Source organism: Pteropus medius, unplaced genomic scaffold, assembly GCF_902729225.1.
Source record: "Pteropus medius unplaced genomic scaffold, Ma_sr-lr_union100, whole genome shotgun sequence".
Taxonomy (NCBI): Eukaryota; Metazoa; Chordata; class Mammalia; order Chiroptera; family Pteropodidae; genus Pteropus; species Pteropus medius.
In genome coordinates, this window is record NW_024344240.1 from 26,694,951 (window position 1) to 26,712,965 (window position 18,015).

The window sequence follows — 18,015 nt, forward strand, 5'->3', positions numbered from 1 at the left end:
TTGGAATCTGCCAAACTAACAAGTGAGAACTGACATTTCATTATAATTCTAATATCTAGGTGTTTGTTTGAGACCCATTCCACCTGCTCCTTCTCATTTACAACACCCATTTGAGCACAGGAATAAGCAAGACAACAAATAGGGTATACTCACAGAGCACTCCAGGCCCTGCGTGGGCTGCTTAGGAGGAGAGGGGCCTGGGGGAATAGAGTTTTCATAGCAGTATATTCCCACCATACTGGAATGAGACATTATACATTCAAATGCAATCACTACCAGCAGAAAATATATCACTTTACTCAACATATTTCCTCATCTGTAAGGAGTTAAACACTGATCTTCAAGCTTTTTTCCTTTTGTGCAACTTAATTTTAAAAAGTATTATTGCTAAAGTAAAAAAAAAAAGTCAATACAGATGTAGAAGAGAAAGGATAACAATCATCTTCCCAAACCCTTCAATACCATTCCACCAAGGGAAACAATGTTAGTAGTCTAATACGTATTCCATTCCTTGTGTTCATTCATACATAGGATAATAAGGGGGAGTTTTGGAAGTAGGTGGTACACAATAGGATTATGTGCATATATTACTCTGCAACTTTTTTGTTCTCAGTAGTACAACATGTATAGTCCCTCCACTGGTTTTATATACATTGTTCTCTATTTAAAAATTGCATACAGTTTAATAGTATGGCTATACTACATTTTAATTAGCTATTACTCTTGATTAATATTGAGATAATTTCTAGTTTGGGATGTTATAAATAATGCTACAACAGCATCCTTGAACACATGTCCTTAAGTATTGATGTTTTTACTTCCGTAGGGTATAAATGAGGAATTGCACAATCAAAGGATATGTGTGTTTTTAATTTTAATAGATTTCAGATTACTTTCTGAAATGATGGTGGCAATTAACACTCTTCATAGCAGTATATGAGAGTCCCCATTTCTTAACGTCCCTCCCACTTATATGCTTATTGCTCCTTCTAATTTTTGATTATCTGAAATACAAAGAGAACTTAACTTAAAAATAAAGACATTGTAGTGTTAATTAACTCAGAGTAAAATCAAGTAGTAGTAAAAAGGTTATTAGTATCTAAGTGGTATAATTAACATGATTGATTTAATGTGCTATAAATATATATGTATATGCATATATAGGTAAACACGTGCACACACACAGTGTCCCTGAGCTTGTCTACGTGCTTAAGTGGGTGTTGTATATCATAAGGAACAGGTGGAGTGGGCCCCAGGCAAACACCTACAGCCTTCACAGGTTTTAACAAGTAGTAAATGAGATGACTACAAAGTGCTCAGCAAAGGGCCAGTCATGAAATGGGTGCTCAATAAATGTTAGTTCCCGTTCCTCTTCCTCTTTAAAATCCTACTGGAAGAGAGAGGCCTACTATTTCTTCACATCAGAATATGTACAAAGACAAGAGAGAGCCAAATACATCGATAGCCCAGGGAAAGGCAAGGGGAAAGAAGCTCTGAAAAGTTTGCTCTCTCTCACTAAAGCCCTGGGCAACAATGGAACAGAAAACTCAACTTGGAGATATGAAGGCTCCATCTTGTGGCTGGTCCTGAGAAAGCCGGCTGTAAGTGTTGGAATATTTAGAAGTTCAGTCAGCATTCCATTTTCTTCCTTCCACAGTACTTTTAAGGAGCCAGAGTTCTTTTATTCCAGTACCCTAAAACAACCATTGGGTCCTTGGGGGTGCACATCTTCAGCTTTACTGTATATTGCCAGATATTTTTCCACAGTGATTGTGCCAGTTTATGCTCCCTTCGGTTTCCTTTGCCCCATATTCTCATTAACATTTAGTTGATATTGTCAAACTTTTTATTTTTAACACTTCTGTTATGTGGGTAGAGATATCTCATTTTAATCTTGATTTGCATTTTCCCAACTTCTAAAGAGTCATAGAACCCTTTATGTGTTTATTGACAATGTAGATATCTTCTCTAGGGCCAGGTCTGACCTAATCTCTTGCCCATTTGTCTATGAAGTTGTCTTTTCTGACTGTGTATATTCTAAATACAGTCATAGTTGGTTAGTGTGCCACAAATACCATTTTCCACTCCATGGCTTGTCTGTTTTCTTCTTTAATGGTACCTTTTGATGAACATAAGTTCTTAATTTTAATGTTGTTAAGTGGATCCATCTTTTCTCTACTCCAAGGTCATGAATTGAATCCCCTAAATTACCTTTTTAAAAGCTGTCATGGTCTTGTTTTTCACATTTAGGTCTCTGAGATGCCTAAAACTGTTGTTTTGTCTATTAGTCTGTTTATCCATCCTTGTGTTGACTCAGTGTCTTCATCACTGTAGCTGTATAGTAAGTGTTGCTAATATGTAAAGATCTCTGTCCTCAAAGAAGGAACAGAGGTGGCGGGATTAAATAAATAATTGAGCAAATAAGATTATTTTAGATATTGAAGATTGTAAAAATTATTGGAAATATAATTAAGAAATTGAAAAGGTTAACCAGATAGAGAGTTAAGGGCTGTGAGGCGGGGGCTCCCTTAGCTTGGAAGTTTGGAGTCTAGCATTTGACGCAAGCCTTGAATGATGAGGAGCCTGGAAAGGTGGCCCTCTCAGGGCCAGCTTAACATTTCAGTGACATGGAAGAATTCCCTCACCTGACTGCTGTGTAGTTTAAGCCCTTTGCAATGTTATCTCACACCTGGGAGACTATAGCATATTTGTGTGTGTTTGTAGGATAGAAGCAGTCCTTTGTTGTGAAAGGTGCTGTTTACATGGAGAGATTTCTTTTCAGTTTCAGGTTTAGGGGCAAAAAGCTTATGGCTCCAGCATCTGCTGTACACATTCACGTGGGTTTGCATCCAGGCTAAGGGGGCTTAGGAAGGATACTAAGATCAAGAGAACAAAAGGAGAAACTGTGTGTAGGTGAGAGGAATGGGGAGAAACTAGATGTTTAAAATACCTGTGCATGTTTTATTCCCCACTCTGCTACTTTCTGACCCTAAACCTTGGAATAAGACCATACCTGGACTCTGTTACCTTATTTCTAAAGGTTGAACCAAGTGACCTCTTAGGTCTCTGATAGTTATAATATCAACTTTGTGAATGAATGCTGGATAGTTTTCCTGACCTTCACCCATATCCTTCTCCAAATTTAACAGCAAGGATGCAATAGCAGGGGGGATACATTGTGAATATTTTCTAACTTTTAAAAACCTGTGGATATTCTAAAATTTATATTGAGAGGCACAGGCCCTAGAATAGCTAAAATGATTTTGAAGAAAATAATAAAGTGGGAAGAAACTTTTACTTGATACTACTTAAGGCTTGCTGTATAAAGTAATCAAGACAATGTAGTATTAAGGAAAGGACAGACACAGAGATCACTGGAAACAAGTAGAGAACCCAAAAACAGATCCACACAAATGTACATTCATAAGTGATTTTTAGTGCACAAACAATCCAATAGAGGAACAATAGTCTTTTCAACAACCAGTGTTAAAGCATTTGGCATCCATAGGAAAAAAATTCTTGACTTAAACCTCACACTTTATTACAAAATTAGGTCAAAATTAATTAATCACTGACTTAAATGTAAAACATAATAATATAAAATTTTTAGACAAAAACAAGAGAAAATCTTTGGGATCTTTACTAGAGGATAGTAGAGAGTTCTTATTCATGACACCGAAAGTGTGTCCATAATGGAAAAATTGATAAATTGGATTTCATTAAAATAAATTTTTTTTTTTGCTTTGCAAAGACCCTGGTAGGAAGGTGAAAAGACAAGCTACACATTGGGAGAATTTACTTGCAAACCAAAATATCCAACAAAGGGCTAGTTCTAGAATATAAATTACTCTCAAAACACAACAGTAAAAATACAAGCAATCCAATTACAAAACAGGCAAAAGCCATTTCACCAAAGGGGATATACAGATGGTAGATGAGCATATATAAAGAAATGAGACATAGTTAACCATGAGAGAAATGCAAATGAAAAACACAATCAGAAGAAATTTTTAAAAAATAATAACAACGACCACAAATGCTGGCAAGGATGTAAAGAAACTGGATATCTTGCACATTTCTGGTGTGACTATAAAACAGTATAGCCACTCTGGGAAAAGGTCTGGCAATTTCTTATGAAACTATACCTGAGTTCATCATAGAACCCAGCAATTGCACTCTTGTCAATTCATCTCAGAAAGATAAAACTTAGTTTATACATAAACCTATACACAAACGTTCATAGCAGCTTTATTCATAATAATCCCAAACTGGAAACAACTCAGATGTCCTCTATGGGTGAATAGTTAATAAACTGTAGTACATCTATGCCAATGGAATAGTATTCCATAGTACGAAAAAAATGAACTATTGATACACACAACGACATCAATGGATCAAAGAGAATTATACTGAGTGAAAGAAAACCAATACCAAAGGTTATATACTGTAGAAATCCATTTATAGAACGTTCTTAAAATGAAAAAGTATAGAGATGAAGAACAGACTAGTCACTGCCAGAGGTTAGGTGAGAGAGAGATGAGCGAGATTATAAAAGGGCAACAGAGGGATCCTGGGGTGATGACACTGTTCTGTATCTTTACCGTGGGGGTTGATGCATGAACCTTCGTATGTAATAAAACTTCTCCGAATTAAATGCACACACATGCATGCACACAAATAACTGCATGGAAAACTGGGAACATTTTCCAAGTGCTCAAATGTGTCAATGTTCTAGCAAGTCTTTCCTGTCTCCTAGAAATCTTCCTTCCAGAACCCTCTGACCTGCTGCTATAATTTGGAATAGTTGTTTTCCAGGAACTCTGTGTAACTTTTTTCTCTGGTTTCCTGTTTCTTGTATCCTATGTCTTCCTTTGTCTTCATTTACTCCTTTGATGTGTTCAAGAAGGACCCCCAGTCGTCTTCCAAGAAAAGGTATGTAGGAGGTATAGGTTTTGTTTTTTGCATATCTGAAAAAAAAACCACTTTTTTCTTTAATTTTCATACTTCATGGATAGTAATGCTTTACATAGAATTCCAAGTTGAAATTATCCTTTAAAAACTTGAAGGCATCGCTCTACTGTGTTTTAGTAACAATTGCGGTTAGTGAGATGGGTGCTAACATTGTTATTCCCAGCCACTTGTGTATGGCTTGGTTTTATTTTTATTTAGAAGCTTTTAGGGGCCTCTCTGTTAACCCTGGTGTTCTGAAATTTTTCTTTTTTTGTGGGTATAGGTTTAATATGATTTCAAATCCACGTGCTTATGACTTAAGTAAAGTTGGGTTTGTTTTTTGTTTTTTTTTGTTTTCAATTACAGTTGACAGTCAATATTACATTAGTTTCAGGTGTACCGCATAGTGATTAGAGATTTATGTAATTTACAAAGTGATTTTGCCAATAGGTCTTGCACCCACCTGACACTTTATAGTTATTACAATATTATTGACTACATTCCCTAAGCTCTACTTGACCTCTCCATGAATATTTTGTAACTGCCAATTTGTTCTTCTGAAATTTTTTAGTGATAATCCTGGAGGTGAGTTTCTTCTTATACATTGTGCTAAACATTCACTGTGACCTTTGAATCTGGAGATTGTTAACCTCCAGTACTGGGAAAAAATATGTACTTTTTACTTGATAATTTCCTTCCCTCCTTTTTCTTTGGAACTCCTGTTAGTCAGAGATTTTAACTCCTTGACAACGCTCTAATATTCTTACCATTTCTATGTTTCATCTATTCATCTGTGTTTTATTTTTAGTGTAGTGATTTTCTCAAATTTATTTCCAACCCTCCTATTGAACTTTTCCATTCATTGTTCTCTAATTTTGTAAGGAAAAAAATGGCTCTTTTCTGATTATATGAGTAATATATACTCATTATAAAGAATTCCAACAACACATAGAAATATATAGAAAAGAAATTACCTGTAATCCTACCCCTTTGTTGTAATCCACCTGACATTTTGGGTGATCATCATTTTATTCTTCCTTTATACAAACACACACAAACAAAGCCACACACACAATTTGATATAAACAGGATATCATTCATGGTATTTTTATGATAGATGCTATCCCAGTCCCTCTTCCTTACCTCAGTATCTCTTCATTATGGTACCCCATTAACCCCTGCCTACAATCTATGGCATTCTATATTTCTCCATACTCTTATAATCATGTATAATACATATATATATATACATGTATACATGCATACTCACATATACAAACACCCTTTTCTATGTCTTACGCTTGTCACTTAACAAATTTCATGGAAATATCTCCAAGGTACTTGTAATTCCAAGTAATGGCTACAAAATTTCTATGAGCATATCAAAATTTCCTCCTCCTTTCACATATTGATAGCTACACACTTTGTTTCTAGTTCCTGGAAGCTGCTAATATTGATTTAGTAAACACAACTTAATATACAACCTTATAGATTAGTACTTTTTAGTGGATAGTATAAAGGGGTAGAATTGCCAAAGATTATAAAAAAATTTTATTCTTTAATAGATTCCAGATTGCCTTCCTAAAGGGCTGTAATATTTCCTTTTTTCAGTAGCACTTTATATTTCTCCACATATCCATAAGTAATGAACATTATAATTTTATAATTATTGTTTTTGATTTGATGTTTTTAAGTTTCATTTAATATTTCTTAGCACATATTTAGTTAACTGGTGTTGCTTTATCTTGTTCCCTCTTGCTCCTTTCTAAACTTTTTATTTTAAAATAATTACATATTATCAGGAAGGTGAAAAATAATACAGAGAGGTCCAATGCCCCCTTCATTCAGCTCCCCAATATCAACTTCAGAAAACTGACATTGGTAGAATGTGCAGCATATTTCTATGCCATTTGATCACATGTCTAGATTCATGTAACTACCACCACAAGCATGATACAGACTATTCCATCACCCTCATGCTATGCTTCTCTACTTCAACCACTAATCTGATCTCCTTCTCTATGATTTTATCATTTCAAAATGCTACCTTTTGTGATTGGCTTTTCTCAGTATAAATCCACTGATTTCCACTGAGTTGTTGTGTGTATTTATAGTTCATTCCTTTTTATTGCCAAGTACTATTCCATTGTACTTGGCTTCATCGTATTTTTCTTAATCAATTACCCATTGAAGGACATTTGGATTCTTTTAGTTTGGAGCTATTGCAAACAAGCTCCCATAAACATTCATGAATAGGCTTTTTTGGTTGACAAAGTTTTCATTCCTGTTGGATAAATGGCCATCAGTGTAACTGTTGAGTTGTACGGTTAAGTATACATTTAGTTTTTTAAAGACAGTGCCAATTTTTTTCCACAGTGGCTGTACCATTTTACATTCTCACCATTCTTTTTTTGTGACATCCAGTTCTCTACATTCTCCTCAACATTTGGAATTTTAGATTTTTTTAAAAATTATTTTGCCTGTACTCATAAACATACGGCGATATTTCATTGTGATTATGATTTATGTTTCCCAATAATATTGAACGTTTTTGATAGGTTTATTTGCTATGTTAGTCTGCTAAGGCTGCTATAACAAAATACCATAGACTATGTAGCTTAAAAAACAATAGAAATTTATTGCTCACAGTTCTGGAGGCTGAGAAGTCCAGGATCAAGCTGCTGGCACTTTTGGTGTCTGGTGAGAACTCTCTTCCTAGATAGCCATCTTTTTGTTGTAACTTTATATGGCAGGAGGGGCAAGAGAGCTCTCTGGGCCTCTTCTGTAAGGGTATTTATCTCATTCAATGGCCAGATCACCTCCAAAGGCCCCACATATTTATACATATTAATTTGGAGGCACACAAACATTCAGCCTATAGCATTTGTCGTATGTTATTCTTCAATGAAATGTCTCTTTATGTCTTGTCTTTTGCTCATTTTCTAATTGGAATGTTGCTTTTAACAGTGGAATTTTCAGTCCTTTAAATGAGATACACTTGACATATAACTGTGTAAATTTACAGTGTACAATGTATTGATTCAATACAATATTATATTATAATATGATTACCACTATTAGCTAACACTTCTATCACATCACATAATTTTCATTTATTTTTTCTAGTGAGAATATTTAAGATGCATTTTCTTAGCATCTTTGAAGTTTATAATACAGTATCATTCACTATAACCACTATGCTGTGCATTAGCTTTCCAGGATTTATTCATCTTTTAGTTGCAAGTTTGTACCCTTTAACAACATGACCCAATTCTACTCCTCAGCCCCAGGTAATTGCCATTCTATTATCTAATTCTATGAATCTGGATTTTTTAGATTCCATATATGAGAGATAACATGCAGTATTTGTCTTTCTCTAACTTATCTCACTTATCTCACTTATGAACCTAAAGGTTCATACATGTTGTCACAAATGGCAAGATGTCCTTCTTTTTCATGGATGAATAGTGTTTTATTGTATATATGTACCACATCTTTATCTATTAATCCACTGATGGACACATAGGTTGTTTCCATATCTTGGCTGTTATGAATAATGCAGTAATAAACATGGATATCTCTTTAGTATCCTGTTTTCATTCTTGTTGGACATATACCCAGAAGTAGAATTGCTTGATCATATGATAGTTCTACTTTTAATTTTTTTGAGGAACCTTCTAACTATTTTCCATTTGGCAGAACCAATTTACATTCCCAACAACAGTGCACAAAGATTTGCTTTTCTCCACAATCTCACTATCTCTTACCTTCTTGATGATAGCTATTCTAACAGATATGAGGTAATATCTCATTGTGGCTTAGAGTTACATTTCCCTGATAATTATTGTAATGTTGAGCATCTTTTCATGTACCTGTTGGCCATCTGTATGTCTTCTTTGGAAAAATGTTCAATTCCTATACCTATTTTTCAATCAAATTGTTTGGTCTTTGGTTATTGAATTGTATGAATTCTTTATCTATTTTGGATATTAACCTCTTACCCAATATACAGTTTGCAAATATTTTCTCCCATTTTGTAGGTTGCCTTTTTATTTAGTGGATTGTTCATTTAGCTGTGCAGAAGCTTTTTAGTTTAATGTAGTCCTTATTGTTAATTTTTTCTTTTGTAACTAGTGCTTTTGGTTTCGTATACAAAAAATCATTTCTAAGATGAATGTCAAGAAATTTCTCCTTTATGTTCTCTTCTAGAATCAGGTCTTATGTTTATGTGTTTAATCCATTTCAAGTTCTTTTTTTCCTCATTTTTATTGAAATATAATAGTTGCTCATATTTATATTTTACAATTCAATGAGGTTTTTTAAAATTATAGTTGGCATACAATAACATACCGGTTTCAGTTGTACAGCATAGTGATCAGAGATCCACATAACTCGCAATCACCCCACTAAATCTTGTACCCCTTACATATTTATTACAACATTATTAAACATCTTCCCCATGCTGCACCTTACATCTCCCTGTCTACTCTGCAACTATCCATTTGTACCTCTTAATCCCTTTGTCATTTTTTGCCATCCCTCCAAACCCCCTCCCATTTAGTAGCGCTCAAAATATTCTCCGTATCTATGAGTTTATTTCCACTTTTGTTGTTGTTGTTGTTGATTTTGTCCTTTAGATTCCAGATGTACATGAAATCCTGCGATATTTGTCTTTCTCTATCCAACCCATTTCATTTAGCACAATACCCTCTAGGTCTATCAAGGCAATATCTTTTTCCATTCCCTTCCTTTTAGTCTGTGTGTGTCTTTCAATCTGAAGTGAGTCTCTTGTAGGCAACATATGTACTAGTCCTATTTTCTTAACCATTCAGCTACAGGCCAAGTATAGCCAGAGCCTGTGCCCGTTCGTGGCCACCTGTTAAGACTCAGCAAGCAATCCACAGATGCTGTGCTTAGAGTTGCCTCAAGAGGCCACACCAAAAACCAAAATCAACTCACTAGTGTGAGTCTTGTAGTTGGCTCAGCAAGGAGCACTGGACTCTCCAAGGACACAACTGGATGTGGCTTGGGTGGGACTGTGAGCTGGGGAATGCAGAGTTTCAGGAAATCCTCTGAGCGGAACAACCTCTGCTACACAGTTAGATGATGTCTCAGCTATGGTGAAGCTGAGTCCTCACACTGGGATGGGGGAGGGCTCAACAGAGGAACAATAGATATTGCCAGCATTTCTGTCTGGGTGAGAGCCTCATCTCCAGCCCTCGCTCCAACAACTCAGTGTTCCTCTGTAAGTCCCTGGTGCTTCCCGAGCAACCACTCACCATTGGTCTTCAGAGCAAGCAGGTCCATCACTGCAAAAGTCCACTCATGGACATGGCCCTTTTAAGAGGCATCTGCAGCTGCCACAGTCTCTGTCTCACTCAGCCGCTGGGACCAGGCAGCCTCGTGTCTTCGCCTCCTCCTACCTTCTACTGTTGCAGGTTTATTAATTATTTCTCTCCCTAGATGTAGTGCTTTTGTTCATCTAGACCCCAGGCTACTTTGCTTACTGTTTGCTCCATGTTTCTGTCACAACTTTGATTTCTTTGCAAGAGATATGAACAAAGCCTAAGATCAGCTACACCATTTTTTTTTATCTTCCTCAGTCTTTTAAAATTTGATATATATATTTTTATCATCACCAAGAATATGGTCTCTCTTGATGAATATTCCATGTGCACTTGAAAACAGTGTGTATTCTACTATTGGATGAACTAGTCCATAAATGTCGATTAATTTCAGTTGTTTGATGGTGTTGTTCATTTTATCTATTCTCTTTCTATGTTCCTGTTTATTGTTCTATTGATTAGTGAGAAAGAAGTGTTGACATATCCAACCTTATTTGTGGATTTTCTATTTCTCCTTTTAATTGTATCGGTTTTTGCCTCATATATTTTAAAGGTCTATGGTTAGGTGCATACATATTTAAGATTGTTATATCTTCTTGGTGAATTTATGCTCTTGTCATGTAATATCCTTTGGTATCCTGGTAATTTCCCTTACTCAGAAGTCTATTTTGTCTGATATTAATATAACCATTGAAGTTTTTTTCTCTTTTTAAATTTTGTCCTTTTTTCTTGTTCTTCATTCAAGTTTTCTTTTGATTAGTGCTTGTGTGATATATGTTTTTTCCATCGTTTTACTTTTCACCTAATTTTATTATTATTTTGAAAGTGGGTTTCTTGTGACTGCATATTGTGAGGTTAACTTTTCTCAATCCATTTTTAAAATCTCTTAATTATGTGCTCTGAGTATTTATACCTAATGTAATTATTGATGTGTTTGGATTTAGATCTGCAATTTCTCTGTTTCTTCTTCATTGCTATGTTTCCTTTTAATGTCTTCTTTTGGATTATTTGAACTTTTGGGTTTTTTTTTCATTTTAACTTTTCTATTGAGTTTAAACTATATTTCTTTGTGTGGTTTTTAAAATAGTTACTCTAGGAACTACTATACATCCTTAACTTTTCACAGCCTACTTAGAAGTACTATTTTGAGACTTCAAATAAAATGTAGAAATCTTCCACCATAAAGACCACTTTAATCTACTTCTTTATGCTGTCATCTACTATCAAAAACCTCATGAGATAGTATTATAATGTTTGCTTTTAATTGTCAAACATATTTAAAAACTCGGAGAAAATAATCTGTTATATTTATCCACTAATTTGCTACTTCTATTGCTCTTCTTTCAATTCCTGGAGTTTCTCTCTGGTATCATTTCCTTTTGTATGGAAATCTTTCTTTAAAGTTTCTTTAGAGCATGTCTCCTGGTTATGAATCTCTGTTTTCTTTACATGAAATTGCATTTATTTCACCTTCTATTTTTAGCTGGATATAGAATTCTTGGTTGCCAGTTGGTTTAGCATTTTAAAAATATTGTTCTCATTCTTTCTGGCCTCCATGAAATATGTGTAGTCATTTGAATGATTGTTCCCTTATATATAATTTGTTGTTAATTTCTTGCTGCTTTCAAGATTTTTTCATTGTCTCCAGTTTTAAGTAGTTTCATTATAATATTTTGGCATGGATTTCCTTGGGCTTTCCCCACAGAAATACAAAGGATTATAAGATAATACTATGAGCAATTATATGCCAACAAATTGGACAATTTGGAAGAAATGGATATATTCCTAGAAACCTATCATCTTCCAAGACTGAGTCAAGAAGAAACAGAAACTCTGAACCAACTGATTTCTACCAATGAAATCAAATCAGTAATCAACCCCCTTGCCCTCAAACACCAAAGTCCTGGAATGGATGGTTTCATAGGCAAATTCTACCAAACATTCAAAGAATTAACACCTATTCTTCTCAAACTATTCCAAAAAATTCAAGAGGAAAGAAGGCTCCCTAATTCTTTTTAAGAGGCCACCATTACTCTGATTCCAAAACCAGACAAAGACACTACAAAAAAAGGAAAACCATAGGTTGATATCCCTTATGAACATTGATGCAAAACTCCTCAACAAAATATTAGCAAACCAAATTCAGCAATACATTACAAATATCATACACCATGATCAAGTGTGATTTATTCCTAGCATGCAAGGTTGGTACAATATCCACAAATCAATTAACATGATACACCAGGTTAACTAATTGAAAGATTAAAATCATAAGATCATATTAGTAGATGCAGAAAAAGTGTTTGACAAAACTCAGCATCCATTTATGATGAAAACTCATAGCAAAGTGGGAATAGAGGAAACATACCTCAACATAATAAAGGCCATATGTTACAAAGCCACAGCTAACATCATACTCAGTGGAGAAAAGCCAGAAAGTTGTCCTTAGGATCAAAAAGAAGACAAGGAATCCACTTTCATCACGTCTACTCAACATAGTATTGGAAGTCCTAGCTACAACAGTCAGGCAAGAAAGAGAAATAAAAGGCACCCAAATTGGAAAGGAAGAAGTAAAACTGTCATTATTTGCAGATGACATGATACTATATATAGAGAACCCTAAAGATTCCACCAAAAAACTGTGAGTACTGGTAAAGTAGCAAGATATTCAGAAGTTGGTTGCATTTTATACAATCATGATGAACTTTCAGAAAGAGAAATTAAAAAAAAATCCCATTTTACGATTGCATCAAAAACAATAAAATGCCTAGGGATGAATTTAATCAAGGAGGTAAAAGACCTATACTCAGAAAATTATGTCATTGAAAGAAAGAAATTGAAGATGATAGAAATTATTGGAAACATACACTATACTCATGAATAGAAAGAATTAACATCGCTAAAATGTCCTTAGTACCCAAAGCAATCTACAGATTCAATGCAATCCCTATCAAAATACTAATGGCATTTTTCACAGAATTAAAACAAATAATCCAAAAATGTATATGGACCCATAAAAGACCCCGAATGGCCACAGCAATCTTGAGAAAGAACAACAAAGTTGGAGGTATTACACTACGTGCTATCAAACTATACTACAAGGCTATAGTAATCAAAATAGCATGGTACTGGCATAAAAACAGAGACATAGGTCGGGGAAGAGAATTGAGAGCCCAGAAATAAACCCATTCATATATAACAAAGGAGGCAAAATATACAATGGGGTAAAAATATTCTATTCAATAAATGGTGTTGGGAAAACTGGACAGAAACATGCAAAAAAATGAAACTGGACCACCTTCTTACACCATATACAAGAATAAACACAAAATGGATTAGAGCCTTAAATGCGAGACCCAAAACCATAAAACTCCTAGAAGAAAACATAGGCAGTAAATTCTCTTAGCAATACTTTTTTCTGATATATCTCCTTGGGCAAGGGAAACAAAAGAAAAAATAAACAAATGGGACTACATCAAATAAAAAGATTTTGCACAACAAAGAAAACCAGCAACAAAACAGAAAGACAACCTACTGAATGGGAGAAGATATTTACCTATGATACATCTGATAAGTAGTTAATATCCAAAATTTATAAACAACAAAAAAAATACAATTAAGAAATGGGAAGAAGACGTGTAAGATATTTCTCCGAAAAAGAAATTTAGATGGCCAATTGACATATGAAAAGATATTCAAGATCAGTAATCATCAGAGAAATGCATTTAAAACCACAGTGAGTTATCACAGTGAGTTATCACCTCACTGTCAGAATGGTTATCGTCAATAATCAACAAACAACTGTTGGGGAGGATGTGGAGAAAAGAGAACCCTCATACACTGTTGTTGGGATTGCAAATTGTTGCAGCCACTATGCAAACAGTTTTGGGTCTTCAAAAAGTAAAATTAGAACTATCTTATGACCCAGCAATTCCACTTCTGGGTATTTATCCAAAGGAAACTAAAACACTAATTTGCAAAGATTTTTGCACCCCTATGTTCACTGCAGCATGATTTACAATAACTAAGATATAGAAACAACCTAAATAACCATCAATAGATAATTGGATAAAGAATAAGTGATACATATATACAATGGAATGTTACTCAGCCATAAAAAACGACATCTTACCATTTGTAACAACATGGATGGACCTAGTGTGTATTATGCTAAGTGAAATAATTCAGACAGAGAAAGACAAATTGCATATGATTTCACTTATATGTGGAATCAAAGAAACAATATAAACAAACAAAATGAATACACACTCACAGATACAGAGAACAAAGTGGTGATTGCCAGATGAGAAGGAGGATTGGGAGACTGGGTGAAAAAGCTGAAGGCATTAAGAAGTTCAAATTAGTAGTTCCGAAATCATCACGGAGATGTGAAGTACAGCACAGGAAATATAGTCAACAGTACTGTAACAACTATGTATAGTGTCAGGTGGGTACTAGAGTAATCAGGAGATTCTCTTCATAAATTATAAAAATGTCTAGTCACTATGCTGTATACCTGAAACTAACATAAAATATTGAATATCAACTCTAATTGAAAAGTAAAAATTAAAATAAATTAATTAACTAAAAAAAGAGCAGTTGCCCTTATTTAAAGCATGGTTATGAGTTGCTTTAAAATCTTTTATTTGTTTTTTTTGTTATTGAGTCATATGAGTCCAACAATTGTGTCATCTTGGTGCTGGGATCTGTTGATTGGCTTTTCCCTTACAACTTATTGAGATATTCATAATTTTTTGTATATCAAGTATTTTTGAATTGTATTTTGGATATTTTGAATATTTATTATGAGACTCTAGGCCTTTAGTTCCTATGGAAAATAATGATTACTAAGTTTTTCAGGCAACTGACCTAGTTTAGGCTAAAATTTGTTACTGGCCTTCAGGAGCTATGGTCCTTATGTCAGTTCAGTTTTAAAGTGTTTTCAATGTTGTTTGTATAATGTGGATCACCCCAGGAGCCAGTCTGCTACCTATAAAATGTTCAACCCCATAGTTCAGTTCTCAACGACTTTAGTGTTCTATTTGAGTCAGTTCCACCCATACACAGTTTAGGGATACGTCCAGGAGTTCATAAAACAACTTTATGGGCTCATTTTCTTGGACTCTCTACTCTCTGCATTCTTCCAGACACTTCTGGCTTCCAGGAGTTCCCCTGTTCCTGATTTTTTTTTTTTTTTGTGCCATAAAACTGGGCTTTCATTTTCTCACTCTGCCAGACACTTCCTGTAACTGTCTGCCTCTGGAGCTAAGTGGCAGGATGACCGAGTAAGAAAAAGGAAATAGGGATTTTCCCCTATGCTCTTAGGACCACAGTTCCTCTGGTTATAGAGGATTCCCCTCCCTCAGAGTTTTAGGTTCCTGCCTGGCCATCACTGCCATACTATCATGGGATTTCCTGGGAGTCTGGGGTAGGACAAAACAAAAACATAGAGGTTTTTCCTTCCATTTCCTCATACCCTTATGGGCCCCTTTTGCCTCTCTTTAAACCAGGGAGGGCTTCTTTCAAAGTCATTTTTGTCCACACCCAATTTCAAGACGTTGAGTTCAGGCCGGAGGATATCACAGGAACAACAAAACAGGAAACTTACCACAGGACTAGTATAACTTAAAATTCTGTTTTCCTTCCCTAATCCACCTGCTACCATTTACTTTCAGAGTCCTAAGATAACTTATCTATACATATGTTCAGTTTTTAGTTGTATGCAAATGGAAGAGATGGGATGGAGTGTCAAAACTCCATCTTAATCCTCGTTTGTGTATTTGTTTCCAGAAATCACTAAAGAATTTTCTAAGCACGATTTGCTTAATTGTGTGAGGGATATAAAAAAAAAGGAAGGGGGAAATTTATTTGAATACATACCACAATTTTTAAGTTAATACAATAACATTATAAAGCAGACAAAACTGGGAGGGAACAAGTTTATCTCTGGACGATGGGATGATAAAGGGATAGTACCCTTGCCTTCCCAAGACTCCATGCAACATTGGTCCTGTCTGAAGGGTAAGGTCTGTCTCATAATTATGAGGTGTTGGGGACTTCATGAGTTGCATTTTAATTAAGTACCCCTAAAAGAATGTGCCTCAGCTAAAACTAACAGTTTTGCTTTTGGAGAAATATCAGGCTGTGTGACATACCAGGCTGGGGTAAATTTAAGGGTTTAGAGACCTTCTCAACAGTCCTTATTTCACCTTGCTGAATGACATCCTATTCTGCCACGACTGCCACATATGGCCATACAGGTTGTAGACTACTGACTTTTGGCGTAGCATTTTTTTTTTCCTCCATGAATTTTGTAGTGAATGGCACTTCTCAGAGCTGTGCAAATTTTGGCTGTGTGCTCTGCTCACAGCAAAAGTCCTGTGCAATTAGAAAAATTAGAATGTGGCAATGACATATCATCTCTTTTTGTTTACTCTCTGCCTCTTTCCTTCTCTCTTAGTGTTGGGGGAAGATGACCATTACCTCTTCAGTGTCTTTGAATCTCCCTAGAAGAAGCCATCCATTCTCCCAGAGTGCCCCGATAGGATTGCACCACATGGGCTGGCCGGAGCACATACCTAACACTGGTGAGTTACATTCCTCTCCTTTGTTTCATACCCTGGTGTCTTGATGAGGACAAAACAATGAGAGTACTGTTGACTGCAAAAGTGTCGTTTATTTGTCTGGCAGAAGTAGCTTGAAGGTGAGAGAGATAAAACACTGTCTCTTATCTCTTTAATTAGGAAGAGATCTCTACCCTTCAGAAAAAGGAAATTCTTTACTTAGAGAATATTCCATTATTGAGTCCTGAAACCTGGTTCCATTCATTTAATTTGAACAGAGCTATTGACCATTCCTTGGGTTTTGCTATAGGATATAACTTGCGGAAGTAATCCAGAGAGTTGTGGCTAATCTAGTAATGGAACTTGGGTGTTTTCCCTTCTGAGAGACCAGCCTCTTCTTTGAATATCATGGCAGCCTCTCATAGTCTCTTTCTCAAAACTGTGGCAAACAGCATCACATCACATACTTGTGCATAAAAAGGCGGGGTTTTGTACTAGAAAGAAACTGGGTCCCAGCGAAAGCCAGGGTGGGGCTTCCTCATGAACAGCCACCACTTTTCCTAGACCTAAGCCAAGAGGGGCTGGACATGTTGAAAATGCTCAAGGGCTCCGGGTGAAAAGAAAAAAGAGAGGTGTCAGATCTAGAACAGGTACAGATTATGTTAGATGGCAACCTTACAGTCTAAAAGCATCCAGCTGGCTTGGGGGAGAGGCCAAATCTGGTGTTTATTAAAAAGAGTAATAAGCCCTAGACAGAGTTGAAAAAACAAAATAGCTACACCTGTCAAACATGTGCTTTGTCCAGAGTTGGGGAATAGGGAAAGGACAGCACTCAAGATTGTCCATAGTTTGATCCTGTAAAAGGTAAAGACCTGTAGAAAACCAGTAAGGTTAGTAAAAGATGATGTGTGAGAGTCATGGTAGGCCCTGAGTACTAGAGTATGGCATATGCCATGCTAAAGAATCTGGACACCAGAGCCTGGAGCTCTGAATCTGACTCAGTACATACTCAATATTGGTCTTGGGGCACTGGCTGTTCAGATTAATGGATGAACATGATGGATTTCCAGTAGCAAATGTATGTTTACATTGCATCATGCAGTGGACTTTTGTTCTTTCTCAGATATGGCTGTGATCTCAAATACACAGTGAGCAAA

The 18,015-nt window shown here is 35.6% G+C and overlaps 1 protein-coding gene across 1 annotated transcript in view; it reads left to right on the plus strand.

Annotated features, from left to right (window-relative positions):
• The window catches only part of ARHGEF4 (Rho guanine nucleotide exchange factor 4), a 251,905-nt gene that overhangs the window by 137,095 nt on the left and 96,795 nt on the right, over window positions 1–18,015 (plus strand). The window contains exon 3 of the mRNA XM_039869287.1: window positions 16,756–16,882. Coding sequence (XP_039725221.1) covers window positions 16,756–16,882 — 127 coding nt within the window. The remainder of the gene's footprint in view (window positions 1–16,755; window positions 16,883–18,015) is intronic.